This window comes from Drosophila erecta, unplaced genomic scaffold (genome assembly GCF_003286155.1).
Source record: "Drosophila erecta strain 14021-0224.00,06,07 unplaced genomic scaffold, DereRS2 tig00000092-arrow-pilon, whole genome shotgun sequence".
Taxonomy (NCBI): domain Eukaryota; kingdom Metazoa; phylum Arthropoda; class Insecta; order Diptera; family Drosophilidae; genus Drosophila; species Drosophila erecta.
The window spans coordinates 10,392,091-10,412,640 of NW_020825207.1; the positions used below are offsets into that span (position 1 = coordinate 10,392,091).

Genomic DNA, 20,550 nt, shown 5'->3' on the forward strand with positions numbered 1-20,550 from the left:
AAAAGAAGACAACGCAAACATCGCACCATTCTAGCACTGAAAATATAATAGACCTACTTACTATTCAGAGCTTAATGCAACTTATTCTTTCATGATATACCACTCTTAGCATCACCTCAAAGATATCAAATCAATAACTAATCAGGATAGTTGCATATTTTCTACAACATCAGTTATGCAAATTTTACTACAACTTAATTTCGAAATTACCTTGTAGGTAGCAGCCACATTTTTGCGCAGTGCAGCGCACACACAACCTCAAAGAGATCTATCTGCGCAAGACACATAATGCAATGCACTTTGTTTTATGCTCGTAGATTAATTTTAATTGTTTGTTTGTTTGTACAGTGCAAATGTTGCATGTATCTACATTTAATGCGGTCGCTGTCGCACCCATAAATCGTATCTGCATCTGTTGCGCCAACCATCCAAGTATCCGTATCTCACCCGATGTAGGCGTCATCATCAGAGGCAGGAAAAAAAACGGAGCGGGATATTACCCCTTGGAAATCGAGGAAATCACGGCTTCCCAGGCCGACTTTGTTGGAGCCCTGAGAAAATGGCGCAATTGCATCAAGCAAATTGTCTCCGGGGGATGCAAATAAATTTCCGCGAATCTTGGACTGCAACTTGAGGACTGTTCTGCAGATCTCGGATTCTTCGCTTCGTCGGGAAGACGGAGGGACGGAACGGAAAGTGCTGCTTGCAATTGCTGGAATTTAGCATGAGCATGTGGCGTAATGAAATTGTATTTCGCAACTTCATTTTAACTTAATTGGGGCTTGTTAATGGGGATTTTACAGTGTGTTTCGTTGCATTTTTTGTGCACAATCTACAGGGCCAACGGTCCACATCCGTTAATTCATATTTATGGCCAGGAAATGCTTTCCTTCTATAAATACAACCCCTTTCGAAAAGAATGTTTTTAAATAAAATTATTTCGCGCCACATAATCCGCGCTCTCTTAGCGTTCTCTCTTCGCACTCTCTTAGACTTTCTCTTGGAAGGCAGTCGTGATAATCCCACCAAGCATAAAACCTGAAAACCAAAAACCGCTGCCCATTTCTCGTTTGGCTGTTACCCCGAATGGACGGTTAGCGGAAGTTTGAGTTTACCAAAATCTAAAAAGTTGAAAAATCTATAGAAACGCAAAAAATATCAGAACCGAAAGCAATTTGTCTTGTGTGTGCAAGTTGATGGATACAAGAATTTAAAAGTGCTGACAGTGCTACCCGGAAACTGGAACACCAGAACGTCAACATAATTACGCGGCAATAATTATCGAAACCCCAAAAAGATCACCAGAAATCAATTGGTCCCGTGTGACACAGATTGCGGGTCGAGCAATCGAAAAGTGCTGCCTTATTGGATACCTACAATTTAGACGCCGATCGTCGGGAAGTGCACTTCGCATACAGGAAAACAGCATTATGATGTCCAGCAGAGCTCTTCTAATTGCCGGACTCCTACTGATCGTGGGCAGTGGCGCGGGTAAGTTCCTCCTATAAGGTTGAACCTGATGCAATACGGGGCTCTATAATCTAATCAAAATAGGAGGGCGACCCCAGACATTCAGGTCTCGTCCCTCCACTAATCGCAATGCATCAGATTCGGATTCGGATTCGGATTCGGATTTGAAGTGCAGGAATTTACTATAAATCGATGTGATTGTTGGGCGTAAGCCGGTTGAGATGATAATGCCGTTGCCGGAATCTTTCAAACGCATTCTGACCTACATTTGCCCCAGCGATCATGCACCGAAAAAAATTTTAGCTTCAGCCCCTACAAATATAGTATATTAATGTTATGCATGATTCACTTGCTGTTCACATAGCTGATTTTTCGATATGCTGGCATTGTGCAAATGGTCAAGATTTCCGCATTACTCAAATGATTTTTTATGGATAGTGTTTCGCTAATGTTTCTATTGCTCGCGTAATTTTAGCACTTTGTACAGTGAGTTGAACAGTAAAGTTGATAATTTATTACCCAAAGCCCGTCACATTAATTCAGTTATTTATCACGATCGATGAATGGCGGCAGCCTGAATGCATTCGAGTTTTCCCCGCTCATGCAGTTGGCCGGATCGGTAGGAAGTATCTATCTGAAGAGGGGAGCGGAGTGCTCTTTGCCATTTGCTGTTTACTGTTTGCTATTTGCCATTTGTGATTCCGAATCGGTTACGGCTGTTAATTATTCCAGACTTTACCCATTGTCCGCGGTCCAGGAAATGAGCAAAAACAATCCGGTGATCAATGGGAGAAGCCCGAACAGCAGGAGGGTTGGGTTCGGTTGGGTGAGGATCGGTGTCGGATTCGAGGCCATCGGATACCGGGGTCCTGTATAATTAGCCCCTTGGACTCACCGCAATCCTAGGTAGGAGCCATTTCCCTAAAGAAGTGTGGCGAAGCAGCGTGAGAACATTATTGGTCGTGGTGTGATCAAAGATCACCAACCTCCGATCACCTGGAACCCTTCTCCTGCCGTGTTTGCTTACCCCAATCCATGGACAATGAGATTATCATCAAATTGATTGGATTGCGAAATCGCTTGGCGGTATGTGCATAGAAGCGCCGCTTCCTTCGACCGATCTGCTGACATGTTTCGCCAGGAATTCATGTTTACTCAGTCCATATTTACCATATTCACTTAATATTCCATAGTTGTCCGACTGGGCTTGACATGGGTAAACAACAAGCCTCACTGATGATCATCGAGATCACTGTGAGAAAAAATGGCAAATGCTGTAAGAGGTAGTGCAACATGTCGCTTGTTTAAAGCCTAACAATATTAGTTTGGAATTATATTACAGTTCGGAGATTCCAAGTAAAAGTTACGAAGTATATGTTACCAACTCCAAAGAGTGTGAAATTATCGATTCAAAAATCCCACCACTCAGCGCTTTTTTCGAGATACTTTTTACCGAAGAATTCGAGCAGTCTTGATTTCGGGATATGTTTTTCCTTGTGCAAAACTCTGGTTTTTTCCTTTTTATCGCCGCTCTGTGGATTGAATTTCATGGCATTTTGTGTGTAGCCTGCTTGGTGCGAATTGAAATGCCCGGGCTGAGAAAACGTAAAAGAGAAGGCATCAAATGACCGCGAATGCTTCGAGAACCGCGAAGCATAAAAAAAGATTTGCTTCTGCTCGAAATGCGAGGGAGTCGAGGGATTCGAGGGATCCGAGGGATTGGAGGGCTGAATCCCCGAGTGGGAGTGGCCGGGTGTGAGGGCCCTGCCCTTGTCTGTGCAGAAATTCCTGGCCAACGGAGGCCCGGGGGTATTTATTTTGGACCCAGATGACTCACTCTTGCTCTTGTATGTTCGCCATGGCCTGGTATTCATGTATTCATTCGCGATGCCGCCGATGGTTTTCATTCTCGATTCTTTGCTTGCATTCATACGTACAGTGTGCACGAGTATGTATACTCGTACACTGCAAAATATGGGGGCTTTGTGGACGGGGGTGGTGCCTCGGCGGGCAAAAGCGAGTTAAGCCAACTGGTAACCAATTCTCGGCAATTAAAGAATCAATTTACTTAACGTCGCTGGCGAATCGCCCGGCGCTGAATGAGTTGTCGTCCGCGGAGTGCGGGTTTTCCAAGGGGGGATGCAGTGGGGTGGGGCTCGGTGCAGCAACACTCAAGTGGGGCACGATTATATGTACAACACAGACTGTACATAACAAACATAACCCCTCCACAAATGCACACATAAAGCGCTGATGATCGGCACGATAATGGAGAACCCAACTGCTGATTCAGCGGCAGGCAGAAGTCAAAGTCACAGCGAATACAACCAAAAAGCCGCAGATGCTGCGGCTTGGTAGAAATATTTCCAGAATCCAGAATCCACAATTTACGAGCCGCACATAGGAAGTGGGATAGCCAATAGTGCCGGGAAAACTTACTGGCAGGGTATGCCACCCAGCTATGTTGGCTACTTTGGATAGCGAACTTGGAATGCCTGGATTTCGGATAGTTCTCCAGAATTTTCGAGATGCCTAATGGCATCGAAGAAGGTATGGGATACCTAATCATTTAAATGCATATTAAACAAATAGTAATAGATATGCCATATGTAGCTTATTCAAATAGTTTATTTTAAATATAAATTATTTTATGGAAGCTCATTGCTCAAGCTAATTATATTGCAAAAACATTCTTGCATGTCAATCGATTTTTGTGGCAAACTTGGACTATAATGAATACCATGTAAAATGTCATTAGATATTCACCCAAGCCGTTTGCCTCTCAAGTTTTTTGAAATTCAAAGCCCAACGAATTGTGTATGCAAAAACTAACTAAATTCTTTTGTTTTCTGCCGCCCTTAGGAATTTCCTAAAGACATTCACGAAGTTCTGGTGCGTCAAATTTTTGAATATAACTACGTCTGCGTGCTAAAATTTCAATTGAAGGGATCCAAGTCCGAATAGAGGTCTCTTGGCAAATGACAATAAATAAGCCAAATCGAAGCGAACCCAAATAGTTAGCGGGGGAATTAGTTATGGGAAGAACTAGAAAGGAGTGCCGCATATTAATTAGATGCCACTCGGAAAACACGAGCCCTGCCCCAGAGCTCTTTGTATTTAGTATGCGCTGGGCGTAGCCAAAGTCGCGCCTCAACTATATGGCATACTATATAGTAAAGACGTCTTTGGCCTCCGTTGGCAGTGCGCCCGCACAATTTGGAACCCAAAATCCGTGGCACTTGCCACAGACACGTGCAACTACATTTCCCAGTACTTTTCGAGGGGGGAAAGAATGAAAAGAAAGAAATTTGTTTACGACGATCGGGGGCGCAATGTAAAATCGTTTAAGTGAAATCAATGTTCTCTATTTGGAGAGGCATATGCATAAAGAAAGTGCCTCCAGAATCTACATAGATGTGTTGGGATCATGGAAAATCGAAATTTATTGCGTCCACTTGATGCCATAGCTCTTCCATCTGGGGGATCAAGCAAATGGAAATTGAAATAAATCGATTTGGATAATGGAGGCCGAAATGATTGGTACAAGCGCGCATATATTTGCATATTTTAGTTTTAAAGTACTCGATTACTTTGGCAGCTGCCAAATGGATTTCGGCCTAGACCATCGCCCAATCCCTTCTTCATCGCTTGGCACACGCTTGCGAATAATTTGCTATATTCGGCATCTGTCCAATGATGCACATCTGCCTCTGCATCTGTGTCCCTAACACCCACCCCTCACCCCTCAGCCATCTGAAGTAATGCAGCTCCTGGCCAATTCCAAAGTGCCCGGTGCGTAGGTAGTCACTTTATGAGGTTCTCTCCTCCCGGTTCGTGGCCGTAACCTGATCGCTTTCACAGAACCCGAATGCCATTATCATTATCCGCTTCGCTCATGTCTCTATCTGCCACACACCAGCACACAATGCCCAATACACACTGTACAGGAACGGGCCAAACAATTTTCGGCTCATATAACGCAGCCCGTCCCTTGGCCAGGTCTTTCTCCTCGCTTTCTGCGACTGTCCAGTCACGTAGTGCACTGCGCAAAATGCAGCTTACTCTGCGCATAAATCAATCAAATTCAATTCATCCTGGCGTGGGATGAAGATACTTCAGGCTACAATCTTCCATAACAATGTAGTATCAACATCGCATTGCCATATCAAAAAGGTAACGCAGACTGCCACCGAATTGCGCTCAGTGCACCGAGTGCAGGGGGGAGGGACATGGGCAGACCCGGCTGGACAAACCTGAAAACACTGGGAAAGGAGATCAAAGATCAGCGAGCTCGCTCCCTGCGCGACTGGCTCTTAATTTCCTCGGTGCCCTATCACAGGTAGTAAAACCAACAGCAAAAGTGCTGCACTTGAATGATTCCCGGCCAGAGGGGAAATGCATATATATATACATAAATGTATATACATATATACAGAGGTCGGCGGAGTGACTGGCATTAATGCTGACTTACCTTTGGCCCGCGGGTTATTAGCTGAAATGCATTTATTTAGAATCATGGTTATGATAAATTGTTGTCGGTCTAATTCTGAGTAGCAATTAAAACGGGCGGGAAACAAGGGCTTGAAAACTTTTATCTAGGGAGATAACAAAAAACACGAATCCCGGGTTAAGATAATTTCGGGAGGATGTGAAATGAAATTAGAGGTTAAAGGGCGGCTTTCAAATTAATGGTAATATAAATGCTCCGCTTTAATGGCTTAATCCTCCCCTCTTCTTCTTGGAACCCTAAATTATCGTGTGTTTCGTCACTACGTAAATCCCTCCATCCTCTTGCTACCTCTTCCTTGGTATTGAACGCATTAGTACTCAAGCAACCTTATCAGTTTCCCTCCTGACGCTTATCTCTCCATTTATGTGATTTTTTTGCGAAAAGAATAAATAAATGTTGTCTTGTTTCCTGTGGGCTTAAAGTTCTTACAAGAAATGTAATTCTCAACGGATTTTTTTTCTGCGACCCAAAAAAGAATCTCACTTCCTTATCGAAACATGTGTATCGGAAGCCCGTCAACAAAAGATGGATTCAGATCAACATCCCGAAAGCCAATTTCTGCAAATAAACTTTCATTGCAATTGTTGTTCGTTACTCGACGCTTATCTCCCGATTCAATGGCTGTTTTTTACTTTTTTTTTGGTTTGTGGGGCGGGAAGCGTGCAACATAAATTCAGATGGCTTCAGTGTCTTTTCGTTCAATGTAAATACGGGAATAAATTTCTTTTATGGCTTAAGTTTACGACAAAGAGCGAATGCGTGAGTGAATGTGCATTTTTTGTGGAATTGGAATGGGGCACCAGGAGGTTATGGGGAATGCGAGAAAAGCAGGGAAGCGATCGCCTCGATTTCATCGCAATCGGTTTTTGGCAGGAATTCGAATTTCAGTTGGAGGCCCAGTGAGAATTGCTGTTTGTTTTTATTGAAGTTTGTGTTTTAACACGCTACGCTGAGCAAACGATGGAAAACTGGCCAAAATACTCATAGAAACGAGCGACCAAAGCGAATGGACAAAATGTAAATTTAAACTTTTCACAATCACCCAACCAAATTGTCCCTTTTTTTGAGGGTGTGTGCAGTGTTTTACTATGTGCACGGCAAAAAACGGGAAGCTACCTAGAGGTGTATGTCTCATTACTTTAAAATAAATAATTGCGGGTATATATATGTTATCATAGATCTAGAGTATGTGGTTTTGATTGCTATGATTTAAAAAAAATATCTAAAAATATCTAAATATATGGAAACTCTCAACCAAAGTTTTAAAATAGTTTTTTTTTTTTAAGAGACTTTGCTAAAATAATGACGAATTAATCATTTTTCTAGGTAACAGATTAATTTTATTATATATCAACTTGTCGGAATTTCTCTCCGTGCACATTCATTTGTTAGAGTGTGCGTGTTGCAGTTGGCACTATGAAAATGGACATTGTTGTGAAATGCTTTCAGTTCGAGTTCGGTGTGTCCATCGGCGACACCACCGAAAAACAAAAAGTGGCCCAATGAGCAGTCGTTCTTCTGGCCGCCGTAGTTGTTTTTGGATTTCCGTCAGCACGTCACATGTGGGTGCGGCGATCGCCCAAGGGGGAGGGGCGTGGAAAGGCGGAAAAGCGAGGGGACGGACGGAGCGATTGCGACTGCGACTACGACTACGAGGGGGAGTGTTGGGTTAGGCACTCTTGTTTTCTCTTTCCACTCGCTCATTTTAATTTTCGTTTTTCATGTGACCCCATTTCACCGAAATGTTTTCCACCAAATGTGTTTGTACACATGCACAAAATGCAGTGGCGTACGCAGGATTTTTCGAAGGGGTCGTTGGGTATTTTTACTTAAACAAATATTATATAGTCAAATATATAGACTTGAACATAAATATACATTTGGGAAAACGAACGATACAAAATCATAAATAATTATTGAAAATGTATTTACTTTATGAAAGTACCAAAGAAATTAAAAGTCCCTTTTTGCGCCCCTGGGTTTTTGTTGGTAATTATGTGGGAGAACGAAAAACTAAAGGAACCCGTGAATGCGAATTGCCAGCCTTTAATTTAACCCATCATCGGTGCAGCTGTCCCCTTTACACCCCCTGATGAATTTGAGCTGCGAAAATGAAAATGAAAACGATAAAGATAAACACAAACACAGCCCGTTATGATGACCTACTGCACACTGCTGCATAAATCAACAAAAACATAAGGCTGCGCTGGTTTCGATTTCCATTTAATTTCCTTTAATTAACCCACCGACTAACTGCGGTGGCTGATGTGACCCCCGCGGGCAACCGCTATAAACAATGCCATGGGCTATAATTACAGACGATCTGGCTAATCTACCACACTTACCACCGATTAATGGGTCATCGGAATGCAGCACGGAAGAATTTTCACTTTCGCAAGAGCTCTTTGATCTTCATTAAAAAATACATATGTATATATATTTCTTAGAAGCTTATTAAGCAATTATTCACAATAACTAATAATAGCACCATCTCCATTTCAGTGTTCTCCTACCCACAATCCTCACAGGACGACTACCAAATGCAGGCCGACGATGACTTCGACTACGGAGGAGAAGACCAGAGTGCGCCCAGTCCGCAGACGAAGTCCTCCACTCCCATTTCCAGCGAAAAGGTGAACAAGACCCTTAGTGTGACGGGCATCCGTGGCGAGGATGTGGTGCTCAAGTGCGATGTGGGCATCGATCGTAAGTGAAACAAATGAGGTGACCAGAGGAAACCAACTAATATTGCATCGCATTTTCAGTGCACAGCTCAGAGGACGTGGTGGTCCTGTGGTACTTCGGAAATAATGTCATTTCCAATGGCAAGAACGTGGTGCAGCCCAACTTCAAACTGGACCCCAACTACGACCTGACCATCCTGAGGGCGAGTCCCCAGGTGGCTGGCAACTATCTCTGCAAGGTGCTGCCCTCCGAGTCCGTGGTCCACACGAAGGTTACCATTGCCGAGCATTCCTTGGACGCCATTGCCCCGGAGAGCTCCACATCCGCGGCGGGAACTGCGAGCAGTTTTCTGGGATGCACTGTACTGGGCTCGATCGTGTTGCTCCTCCTGGGGATGGGCACACACTAGTTAGTTTAGTATTACGCTGGTGGAACGATGCCACCTCTTCTACACTCTCCACTCTACTCACAGGATATGAGCATTTGAAGTCTTTGTTGATTGTAAATTTTTGTATTTGTAAAGACACAAAATCAATTCTATTTATTGAATAAAAAGGAACCAAAGTAAACTTAACCAACGATCGCTCACTGCCTTCAGAAAATTTACTTTATTTGCTTACTTATCGCGGACTCAACGAAAATTACAATATTCATGTAAGACACTGGCTTTAAGTATATTATAATATATATGATTCTGTATATGTGTATATGCTTCAAGGTCGGCATTTGAAATCAGGTCCTCGTCAAAACTTTGCTTATGGAACTTTACTTTGTGGCGTTTTGATTTGATTTAGCGAGCAATCAGTTTCGATTGATTGCCTCGATTGGCACGTTTATTGATCAGCTCTAATGTTATGATTCTTAAATAAAACACATATAAAATATATTCGCGCACTCACAACTTGATTACGCATACGCACAGTGTACATGGTCAGCGTTATGGCGATATTCCTCAGGTATGGTAGCAGAATCCAGGACAATGGTAAAGCCAAACCCGATTATCAACAGTACACAGTACGCAGTGTATATTTTACCTATATGTATATGGCTCCCTTCGACTTATCAGTATCCCTAGGCATAGGTACATATGCGTTCTTGCTTTTGATTTGTATATTTTGAATCGTTCTGTTCCTTTGAGTGTTGATGTGGCGTAGTTTCGTAAAAATAAGTTTCATATGTATGGTGTGTGGTAGGTACACATATGTATGTCTAAGCTTTGGTCTAGTTTATTAAATAATTAGCGTGCCATTCGATAGGTGCCCCCTGGCTCCCCTCAGTTACCTTTCAGTTACCCTAATGTTTGTAAGTACGGTTGGGTGTACAAAAATATGTCCTCAAAAGTCACTAGAACTTAAACCGATTTTGGCGGATTGTATGGTACTGCCATATCCCAATTTTCAAATTTTCCAATTTTCCAACTTTCCAGTTTTCCATCGGTTCGGGCTGCTCCTCAAAAGTGCCAGCATGCACATGCAGACAGAAAAACAAATAAATATTATAGCTAAGGTTAATCAAAAAGTTTGCTTTCTCGGTTAAACCGATCGTCGCAGTTGCTCCGCCCTAGTCGCTTCTGTAGCTTTAACTTTAACTAAACTTTAGTCTAAATTAACTGTAGTCCTCGCCCTTCCTCCAGCTATTTCCTTGCTTGGCACAAATGTTTCAGTGGCGAGTGGTGATCGCTCCAGCGTGTTCTATAGCATAACATTAACATTGACCCAAGCCAGCGGTCGCGCATTAGCATTTTGTATAATTAGAATACTTTAGTTTCGGTTCTTATGTGCGTTGTCGCTATCGTACTCAATGCCTCGATAGCTGAGTAGTCCGGAAATAAGTATGTACACATCTCGGCCTGGATGGGGGCAGCCCTTAGAGGCGGACTCGCAGCAGGAGCGCTCCCAGCAGGATCACTGCCACATTCAGCCGCTGCATCGATGACGCAGCTCCTTTGCTCATGGGCATGATTCCAGCCCGCACGATCTCTTCCGGGGGCAGTTCCACCTCTGTCAAATGGACATGATAAGCAATGGATGTGAGGAACCTAGCAGTGGTGCTCCGTGCTCACCTTCTTCTGGCTCGACCTCGAAGCCGTCGGGGACCTCGAAGACGTAGTCGTTCGAAAAGTGGGACCATCCCTGTGTGTTCTTCGTCTTGACACGCGCATGCCACACTCCACGACTCAGCTCCAGTTGGTGGGTGATCCTCCAGATGTTGTCGGTGTTGTTGTGGCGATGTGTCTCCAGCACTAGCACAGTGCTCCAAGTGTAGGACTGAAATTGGAAAGATTCGATCCGGTTGGGACAGTCCAATCATACTCATTTTCAGAGCAACTCACCCCAGTTAGCTGGTAGTCCAGCATGGCCTCGGAAAGGGGCTGGTGACTCCTGACCAGCCAGTGCAGAATGACCTTGTTGCCTGCGGTGGTCATGTCCTCGAACTGTGGGGTCTCCGGATTGTAGCTGACGTGCACCTTCACCTCGTTGGAGCCAATGGCGTTCTCCACCTGGCACAGGTACTCGCCCAGATCGCCATCGGTCACCTCCCTGACGAGCAGGGTGGTGCGATTGTGGCCGTTGTGCACCGAGTCCTTGAGCGAGTACTTGTCGGAGAGCTGCAGGGTCTTGCCGTCCTTGATGAAGTAGCTCCTGCCAATGGGCTTCGCTCGATAGTTGCAGTACAGCTCGGCGGTGGCGCCCTTCTCGGTGTTCACGTGGTGCCGATGGGTGGACACGATGGGGCTGTACTGGACATCGATGTGCACGGTGCCGTGGGGAGGATGGCGACTGCCATCGTCGGCCAGGCACTGGTAGTCGCCGGCGTTCTTCTCATCCACATTGTCCAGGATGATCACGCCGTTCTGATTGTCCACGGAGGCGGGCTGTCCGTTCAGATCCTGAAAGACGAACGTACGGGTGGGAAAATGGACGGCGGATGCCAGCGATTGGAACTGAGTGATTGTGCGGGTGTGGGTGTACGGTTAGGAAAACATACATTAAAGGACCACTTGATGGTGGCATTGCCGGGCAGATAGGTTCGACACTCGAGCTTGTGGTGGTCGCCCTGCCTGAACGTCTGCGATCGATCCGTGATATCGCGATCATCGCAGAGGATCGACAGCCGGGCGCCCACCCGCAGTGCCGTGTGCTGTCGAACCCTCTGGGGCAGGATTTCGCAATAGTAGTCGTCCGAGTCCTCCGGCGTCACGTTCCTCAGGAGTATCGAGTTGTTCATCATGCACTGCACCCGCTGTCCAATGGCATTCTGGCCATTGGCTATGATTATCTGGTTTCTGTACCACACCACCGCGTTGCTAACTGTACGGATTGGGTGTTGGGGTTATTAGCTCGGTTTAAACAGGGCATCGGTGGGGCATAGCTTACGCTGGAAGTTCCGTGCGTCGCAGTTGAGGACCACATCCTCGCCCGGCTTGGCCTCGATCCTCAGGTCCATAACCTCGAAATACGGCGGCGCTTGTTCCTCAGCTTGCTCTTTCGTCGCATCGATAATTTCATCATCGAGTCCATCGTCGCCGTACTCATATTCGTCGTCCTGATAATTTGTATCCTTGGCATCCGTGTCGATGGGCGATCCTGCACAGCTCACTGAAAAGTCAGAACAGGCACTGTACTTATTTGATGTCTTAAAATGGTTTCCACCTGGAAACAACAACCCAAACCAACTATTTAATAACCCAATGTTTAGTCAGTTTCCGTAGGCATTTTATGATATTGAAGAGATTTACGAAGCGTGTGTTGTTTAGATCATTGCGTCATTCTGGTGGGTATAGGCAAGGTGCACCAATGAGTCATCAGACTGGATCCCTGAGTGGTTCCAGACTTAATTGGAACTGATAAAAATCACACAACATCCACAGCAACTCCTGCTTCCAATCGAAAGGGTCGCAGTACAAAGAACTCGTTTATGAGAGTGAAGTTCTGCAACGGAAATGAGTTTTCACCAGGAAGTAGGGGAGATTCGATAGTGTGTATTTGCAGATACTTATATAGATTGCTTGAAATGTGTGCCATTAGTCACAGCAGGTATCGATTTGGGAAACTGTATTAAAGAACTCCTAAAAGTATACCATCTGCACTACATAACTTTTTACTCATCTCATAAGACCATTTCCGAGTAGCTAAGGCTGAGTAGTTAATTCACTGGTAAACAACATGCTAGATATGAGAGATATGTCTTAAGTTCTAGGTAAATTAGCGCAGGCCATAAAGTCAGGATCAGTCAAAGAGACTTTTTGGAAATCTTCATGACTCTGCCTATTTGCATAGTGAGTCTTCCAAAACCAAAGGTATGAATTTATGCAAATTGAATGAGTAATTGCTGTGCAACCGCAAGTTGGTATGTATTAGCCATAACAATTTGCTTGCCATATGCGGCACGTCACTCACAAGTCATCTAACAACCAATATTCGAATGACTCGTGACTCATGGCCAACTTCATCATGGCCATCCCATAAGGTTATGATGGATATTGTCGGAATTACGCAAGTGGCTCAAACTCGCTATCAATGGTCGATAAAAGCTCTTTAAGGTAGGCACGCTCGATCCAAAGACGGAGCCAGTTATCTTATCCAATGGCCTCTCCTTACATCCGCAGTCAGACGGCCCATTTATGGTCTGGGCCACTTTGATGGTAGGAAAAACACAACAAGACAACGTACTCTTGGCCAGCCAGAGCAGCTGGTTTGGATGGCCTGGCCACTGCTGACAACTGCAATCCTCGGCTCGTGTCAAGGTTATGGGTGCATGGAAACATGGACACATGGAAACAGGGGCTTCCCGAGAGCGGACTCCACGCAATTGTTTGCCAGCAACTAGGTCAGAGCCAAAAGTCAGTCGAGAAGCTGGGAGCTGGGAGCTTGGAGCTCGGGTGCCCAAGTGCGTCATCCAACCCCCTGGGCGAGCATTGTCCTTGGATCGATGATGGTGTTGGTGTGGCGCGGGGTGGCTTATAAAAAACTGCTCCCCGGCAACAACATCAACAACCACTCGGCTTAAGTTCATCCGTATGGACGTTGATGTGCCCAGACCCCACACGCCGCCCTCCTCCGGCTGCCAGTGCAATCGTTTTAAGTGGAACAATGGCGACAGGATGTCGCGGCGCCAGCTTCACTTCCAGACTCTCCCCACTCGTCCTGCCACTCCTTCTCCGTCTCTAAACTCGAGTTCAATGTTATACACAACCGCCATTTATGGCCTGCATTGGCACTGGGACGTCCTGGAGAATTTGTCGCAACTTTGATGACTCTGCATTCCCCGGCGGATGAAGTCATGTTTAAAGTTCTAGGGAAAATAGCCAGTTAGCTTTAAAAACTGTGAGTATTGTCATTGCTTTATTTTTGTACTTGTCCAAACTATTGGGCTTTGTTTTTGCTTTTTATCGTGACACCAATAATACTTTTCGTTATGACAAAATAACACTTTAAGCGGTTTGAAGGATTTGAGACTGAGACTCACAGCTGCATTCCCTTGGGTATGCAATAATATTTTTTCATTACTTTGCCCCAGATTCCGCGTAAATATTTTGCATATTTAGTAAGTTCGTGGGACCAGGCGCCAGTCACTGATATATGATATATTTTCCACTCATATCAGGAAGGTTGGTAGGTCTGTAGAGTCGACCGACCACTGATAACTCCCATTGAGATTCAGTTCAAGATCTCCGTTGATAACTCGAAGATAGCTGAAGATTCAGTTCAAGATTTCCGATTTAGATGTCTCGCATATGGCCAGTGCATCGCAAACAGACGTGGACAAGTTATGAGGTCAATAAGTAAACAAATCTACAGCGGCCCACATCGACATCCTCGTCTGCTGACTCAATGAAATGTGTATAAATAAATGATGCCAAATTTTCCAAATCCCGAAAAGGAAACATCGCCCAGATTCTGCCGAGTCGTCAGAAAAGGGGGAAAACATTCTTGAATCGGCATGTCATGTCTTAAGTCGATGGAGCCGTCAGATTGTGATGGGGGTCGTAAAAGTTCGCAGAACTGGGTGAGATTCAGATGCTGGACAGGGGAATCTTGATAGATGTTCATGCTCATGCCAATTTTGTCTTATAAAAATTATACTCAAATTCTGAGAATATTTTGCATGCGATTTGAATCCGCAAGAAAGAACTCCCTAGTGGAAAATTCGTTTTCTTTTGAAAAATGTGATATTTTTTCATTTTTGTATTACTGTGGTGAACTTTTATCGATCTGCCAAAAACTTTTTGCAACGTCCTCTCTACCGCCCAAAACTGTCACGCCCACGCTTTTGATAAAATTTTAAATTAAATTAAAAATTAAATTAAAATTAACGGGAAGCTTTTATCCTGCATTTCCCTTATTTTAGTATATATTTTAATTTTTATCGGCATTAAAAAGTTAAGCGATTTATACACACAATTTGTTCATGGTTTTAAGCTTATAAAAACTCAGCATCAGTATCAGTATATAAAACATGGCCATATTTGGGAGTTTATTGCAATTTCGGCAAGTTCCACTGTTGGCACATATCTACATATAAAATTTAAATTTCCATAGGGACACAAAAAGCATAATAAAACAGACGATAACGAAAAACACATAATAAATGGAAAATGGAATGAAATCAATTGAAATGGCAAATTGGCTTCCCGCTTTTAGGAACTTTTGGGTGGGGTCTCTTGATCCACACCCATGTGGAGCATTTTTATTGATCCAATCATTGATTTATTATGCGATCTTTATTTTTGGAAAACGAATGTTTCTGATGCCTGCGAATGCGTAATTCGATCATTTTCGGTTTCGTTACATTTTCATTTCGTTACAAAAGCCAAGCACGTACATATGCATATTGCATGGGTATGCAAAACCAAACACTTAATCGCCAATTCCAGGAACACTGTTTGATTATATTGAAAAGGGGAGACCTTGACTCGCCGATGTTTTCTAGATAAATAAACTGAACTTCCATTAGGAACAGGTCTTTATCAACTTCAGTTCTGCAATAACTGAAGGGTGAACTAAATTTATGTTCATGCAGACAAACAAATATTTTACTTTGCTGGATGGGTGTATTATGAAATATTGTACAAATTTACTTGGGCAAGTTGTGTTTGTAGGCCAAACAAGCTAGCTAGAGTATTTCGCAGCACCTAGAATTTTGATATACGAGAAGGCAAAGTTCCAAATTCCCCGCGGCATGTGGCTTTTAGTTTGTTTTTTAATGGTATTTTCGGTCATACGCATTTTCCCATGGCTAAAATTGGCCGAATTTCATTTTTAATTAAAGAGCAAATATCGAAACACGTATGCAGATATCTGTGTGTGGTGGAATCTGCCCTGGGACATCGGATTACATCTGGAGCTTGGGGGCGTTTTCACGACTCATAGGAGAAGTTTACGAGCAAATATTCCTCATTAAAATGGCATTCTTGCAAATATTTATCCAACTCGCTGGGCGATAGTCGTTTGTATTTTTTCTTTTTTGCAGACATGGAGGAAAGTTGTGGGGATCCCACTCCATCTTTCCCAGCCGAGGTGCCGAGGTATGTACGAGAATTGGAATGCGGAGCGTTATCAGCAAACTTAATTTCCAGAGCAGAGGTAAGTGTTTGCCGCTCTCCCGGACGATAAGATATGCGTTTTTTTTTCCACTGCCACAGTGTGGCTTCAATTTAAGGCCATACGCACGTGGCTCACACCTATATACCTGAAAGCTATAACCGAGCGTATCTGGGGCTTTCCGGGGAGTACGACTGCTATACGATAGGGCGTACATACATATTTGGACGTGAGAGCTCGTATCTGGATGGCTCATACTTATTTCTGAAATACTGTAATTCATAATAACTGGCAATTACGTAAACTCATTGAAACGTGGAGAACTCTTTCAGTTTTCAATGGACTACTACAGTTCACTCTACAGCAGGATGATATTTCATATATTATTACTTTTGTAATATAATCGGAAATATTGAATGGTATCAACCCAATAACCCAGTTTTGAAACAGCAGTTTTATGTACAACTAGAAGACTTTGCTGCTCTTCACTTTCGAATCTCCTTATCACTACAAGTAGTCGTAAAAATATTACACATCCATTACAACTCTCTCCAACTTTCGACTCCGACTTTTTCACGGAGTTTCCCCTTTCGATTAAAACACTTTGGTGGCAATCAAGTCGAATCGTGTTGCTTTGAATTAGTTCTTTGTTTTATAGGCCATTAGATTGGGTCCTTGACTTACCGTACAGTTGTCCAATTAGCAGACTAATGAGCAGCAGCCTCGTCGAATCTTTCGCTTTGATCATGGTGATTCGTGTTTGCCTGGTTTGATTTTGTTTAGTTCGTTTTATTGATTGGAATTTGGTTCGGAGCTGTCGGAGGTAGGTCGTTAGCTGCAATTAATATGGTTGGTTGGTACTTAATTAATTTGCTAAACCATTATGTTACTCCCGATTGGGAGCCGCAAAAACCGCCGAAATACTTTTACAATTTACTTTTGGCTTTATGATTTTGTAATTTCGCTTATCGTTTATTTCGTGCACTTTGTATGCGAGTTGCGCCGCGGACCGGAAATTTCTAATTGCCTTGGACAAAATGCATGGAAAAGCGCCAACTACAAACGAATTATTTGCAAAAAAAAAAAACAAAAAAATGTAAAAAAACATATGGCAGGTAAAGAAAATATTGGACCAATCTGTAAACATTGCTCACTCGCTTGGCCGCATTATGTTATGCAAGCCGCCAGTTGTATCTGGTAGCAATTTGCTCTCCGTCGATAAGTTGTATCTTGAAGATATTATGATCTCTACGCGAAAAATGGCCATTTGCTAGTTTAGCTACTAATTTGCAGCTCACAACAGCGTACCTCTCTCGAAGTACAGTGCGAATTCTTTGGAAAAACATGCATTTTCTTGCATGTTCACGCTGTAAGTTGGTTTCAGAATGTATTGCCTATTAAAAAGGTTATTTTGAAACTTTAATTTGATCTAATCTTCAATGTTGCACGGTGAAAAATGAAATTAACAAATTCTTTACATATTTGTTACAACATTTTTTAAATTAAAAACATCAACAGCATTGTAAGGCGTTTTTCTATAAATAGCTTTTGAGAAATATTTTGTAGAATTTAATTTCTCGTTTATGATAGCTTTTATTACTAGAAACTCGTGCATTTTCGCCACTTTAATTTGCTAGGCTCAAGGAAGCTCGACTGTATTTTTCTCTTTTGGGGCTGACTCAATGCCAGCTGGCCAGTAAAGTGGGTCGAAGTGGGGGCTTTGGGGGTTCCGTTGGGTCAGGGTGTGCCAAGTCGAACAGCATGCAAATGTTTATGCATATAAATAAATTAATGTGCAAATGCGAAAAGTCGATACAAAAACCAAAAAATACACAAAATTCGGGCTGTTGATATAAAAGCTGTTTTGCAAATGGCGGGCATAGCGCACCCATACAAACAAACAATCTGCATATGCACATATGTGCACTTAGTTGTTTATATGCTCGACTCATAAAACAAACAATTTTGCAATGCCCGATGATCATAATCCATCGCTGATGCATTTGCGCAAAAATTTGAGCATTTTGCAAGATTTGCTCGGCAAACAGTCGACTTATTGATTCTCTTCTGAGCATAAGATTGACACAAAGTTTTCACACATCTAGGTAAATAGTAACTGAATCTGAAATGTTTGTATTAAAAATCACAATTTGTGTGTCAGAAATCTTTTTTAAGCAACGTAAGTAACATTTTTTTGCTTGGAAAACTCAACGCATCTTCCTGCCATCTGCTGCTGTTTGTAAATATTTCCCTTTTTCCCGGCTTCTTTTCCACTGAACAAAAGCTCCCTGATGAGTGAGAATTTCCGCACTCACTTGTGCTGCTGAGTTTTCCCAGCCAGTATTTTATGGGTTGTCACCTGAGTAGACGACACCTCAGATACAGATAAACGCTCGCTGGCACCTCCATGCGGCGACGAAAGGCCCCTTAACTACCTCTAAACGGACTTTACGCCCCTCCAGTCTGTTTATCAATTATAAAAATCACAGGGGGGAGGGCGTGCAACTAGGCTTGTTCTACTCGATACTCTTTAATGGTGTATTTAAAATGGCACACCTGCTGCATAGAAAACTTCTGAGCTGAAAAATCGTTAACGCGATTTTGATCTGTTAATGAACCATGTAAATATAATTCCTGTTATTAAAAAACTTGAAGAATTTACTTATACATTGTTAATTTTGTGGTAATTGCAACATTGTATTCAATCGAATACTGCATTCCTTTGGCAGTAGAGTCTTAACTCAGTTCTTTATAAAAAATTGAAACTATGTAGACTACCACTTTCAGGGCATTTAAGCTTCGGCTTGCTGCGTCCAATTTTTTCCCCGTTTTTTGTGAGTTCTTTAACTTGGTTTCTCTTTAAATCAATGCCTTGATTGTTGTTGTTTTTGTCTTTGGCGCTTTGTTTATTTACATTGGGCTCAAAGTTAACACACAGGCGCACACACCCGCTGCACTTGTGTGTGTGGGGGGAGGCACAGATGCAGCTGTCTTCCATCCGTAGAATGCTTTTTGGGCATCCCAATTGGAACTGAAAAGTTTTCTGTTGTTTCTTCCCGTTTTTTTTTGCCTACTCTTAGTGTAAATACGTATAGAAAATTAGTTTTCCATTCAGCGTTTTTGTAAGCAATTCCCATTTTCTTTCCGCTCCCAGCAGCTGGTACCTAATATGCCCTCCCCCCGCCGCTTCCCTTTTACTGGCTGCTCCCCAACGCTTTCCTCCTGCATTTTCGCTTTCATTTGACCATTTTCCTTTGCCATTTATTCTGTTGTTTGGCGTATTTCTGTTGCCGGCACAACGGCAGCTATTTTACATATTTCTACATATTTATAGAATGTGCAACGAAGAATCTGCCAGCGAAGAAAGAGCGAGACAGCGAAGAATTGCAACTGAAACCGAATTTGAATTTGAATTTGAATCTCTGCCAAATGGGGAGCCCAAGGAGCAGGATAAAAGTGAAGATATGGAGCACATCTGCTGGCCATTTTGGCCATTTCGTAGACCATTTTCATGAATCATCGCCTGTCGTTTTGGCCCGAAGACGATCTCAGGGCCAAAGTTACAGAATGGATGCGGTGCGCTGCGTTCGAGATTGTTGTTTTGTTTCGTATTTATTTTGCCCGGAGAGCCTAGAGGAGGAAAACTGGTTTCTGGTCCCCAGATACCGACGCGAGATGAGTTGAAATTCGGCCGAAGCGGTACAAAAGTGGTTTCTTCCTCTTTACCCTTTTGCTTTTCCAGATTTTGTACGAATTACGTTTAAAGCACTCGCGCGTTGGCAACGCTTTCGCCCGCCCGCCGATTTGTACACGTTTTAGCCAGGTCGCATGCAAACGTTTACAGCTGTCGGTAATTGGCCTTAAGCCTAGGGTTTTGCGGGGCACTAGGCGCTAGACAATAGGTTTTGGTTTGGTTGGAGCTGTGGATGGAGACCTTTTTTCTGCGCTGGGGCTGCGTGGAGAACCGAACGCGAAGCTGTTCAAACGAGAACTAAAAGTCGAGCGCGTGCTGTGGAGACTAAAAGCACTTTGAAACAATTGGCAAGCGGAACAGCTCTCCGATGCATTGGGGCCTTTGGATAACAGTCCATTTGCGGAGAGAGTTTGTGTAGAGAGCGAGAGCGAGCCAGAGAGACGGAGAGAGAGAGAGGGTAAGAGAGAGGGAGTCTTGGGGCCTAAAGATGCGTTTGCCTCAGTGTCACTGCCAATTGAAGTTCAAAGAGGAAGCCCTATACCAAAGAGTGCCCTTTACGTGGTTTGCTGGGGCTCATGGGTTCACCCATGCAAAATACTTCCTTCTTAAAGTACCAAGTTCTCATGTATACATATAACACATACGCA

General features: G+C 43.4%; 2 protein-coding genes across 4 annotated transcripts; one reads left to right on the forward strand and one right to left on the reverse strand.

Annotated features, from left to right (window-relative positions):
• The first annotated feature begins 1,025 nt into the window (after window positions 1–1,025).
• LOC6548245 lies at window positions 1,026–9,243 on the forward strand. Its single transcript, XM_001975158.3, has 3 exons — window positions 1,026–1,491; window positions 8,483–8,686; window positions 8,746–9,243. The coding sequence occupies exons 1-3, from the start codon at window positions 1,431–1,433 to the stop codon at window positions 9,072–9,074; spliced, it is 594 nt and encodes a 197-aa protein (XP_001975194.1). The 5' UTR covers window positions 1,026–1,430; the 3' UTR covers window positions 9,075–9,243.
• An 11-nt stretch (window positions 9,244–9,254) lies between these two features.
• Window positions 9,255–20,228, reverse strand: LOC6548244 (protein turtle homolog A). Of its 3 annotated transcripts, none has more exons than XM_026979964.1 (7): window positions 20,144–20,228; window positions 16,894–17,044; window positions 12,043–12,264; window positions 11,654–11,976; window positions 10,998–11,555; window positions 10,728–10,932; window positions 9,255–10,665 (listed from the first exon to the last, which is right to left on the reverse strand). In XM_026979964.1, exons 2-7 carry the CDS (start codon window positions 16,955–16,957, stop codon window positions 10,532–10,534), a joined length of 1,506 nt encoding a protein of 501 aa, XP_026835765.1. In that variant the 5' UTR covers window positions 16,958–17,044; window positions 20,144–20,228; the 3' UTR covers window positions 9,255–10,531. The 3 variants fall into 3 exon arrangements, with proteins under 3 accessions (XP_026835765.1, XP_026835766.1, XP_001975193.1); XM_026979965.1 differs by having other exon boundaries at window positions 19,936–20,227; XM_001975157.3 differs by having other exon boundaries at window positions 16,894–17,023; window positions 20,144–20,222.
• Window positions 20,229–20,550: the final 322 nt, after the last annotated feature.

Bases quoted from the DNA above. Each gene is read 5' to 3' on its own strand.
- LOC6548245 (XM_001975158.3), top strand. From the start codon at position 1,431: ATGATGTCCAGCAGAGCTCTTCTAATTGCCGGACTCCTACTGATCGTG. The intron at 1,492-8,482 runs GTAAGTTCCTCC...TCTCCATTTCAG, and splicing joins GATCGTGGGCAGTGGCGCGG to TGTTCTCCTACCCACAATCC. The intron at 8,687-8,745 runs GTAAGTGAAACA...TCGCATTTTCAG, and splicing joins GTGCGATGTGGGCATCGATC to TGCACAGCTCAGAGGACGTG.
- LOC6548244 (XM_026979964.1), bottom strand. From the start codon at position 16,957: ATGATCAAAGCGAAAGATTCGACGAGGCTGCTGCTCATTAGTCTGCTA. The intron at 10,933-10,997 runs GTGAGTTGCTCT...TTCCAATTTCAG, and splicing joins TGGACTACCAGCTAACTGGG to TCCTACACTTGGAGCACTGT. The intron at 10,666-10,727 runs GTGAGCACGGAG...TCCATTTGACAG, and splicing joins CGAGGTCGAGCCAGAAGAAG to AGGTGGAACTGCCCCCGGAA.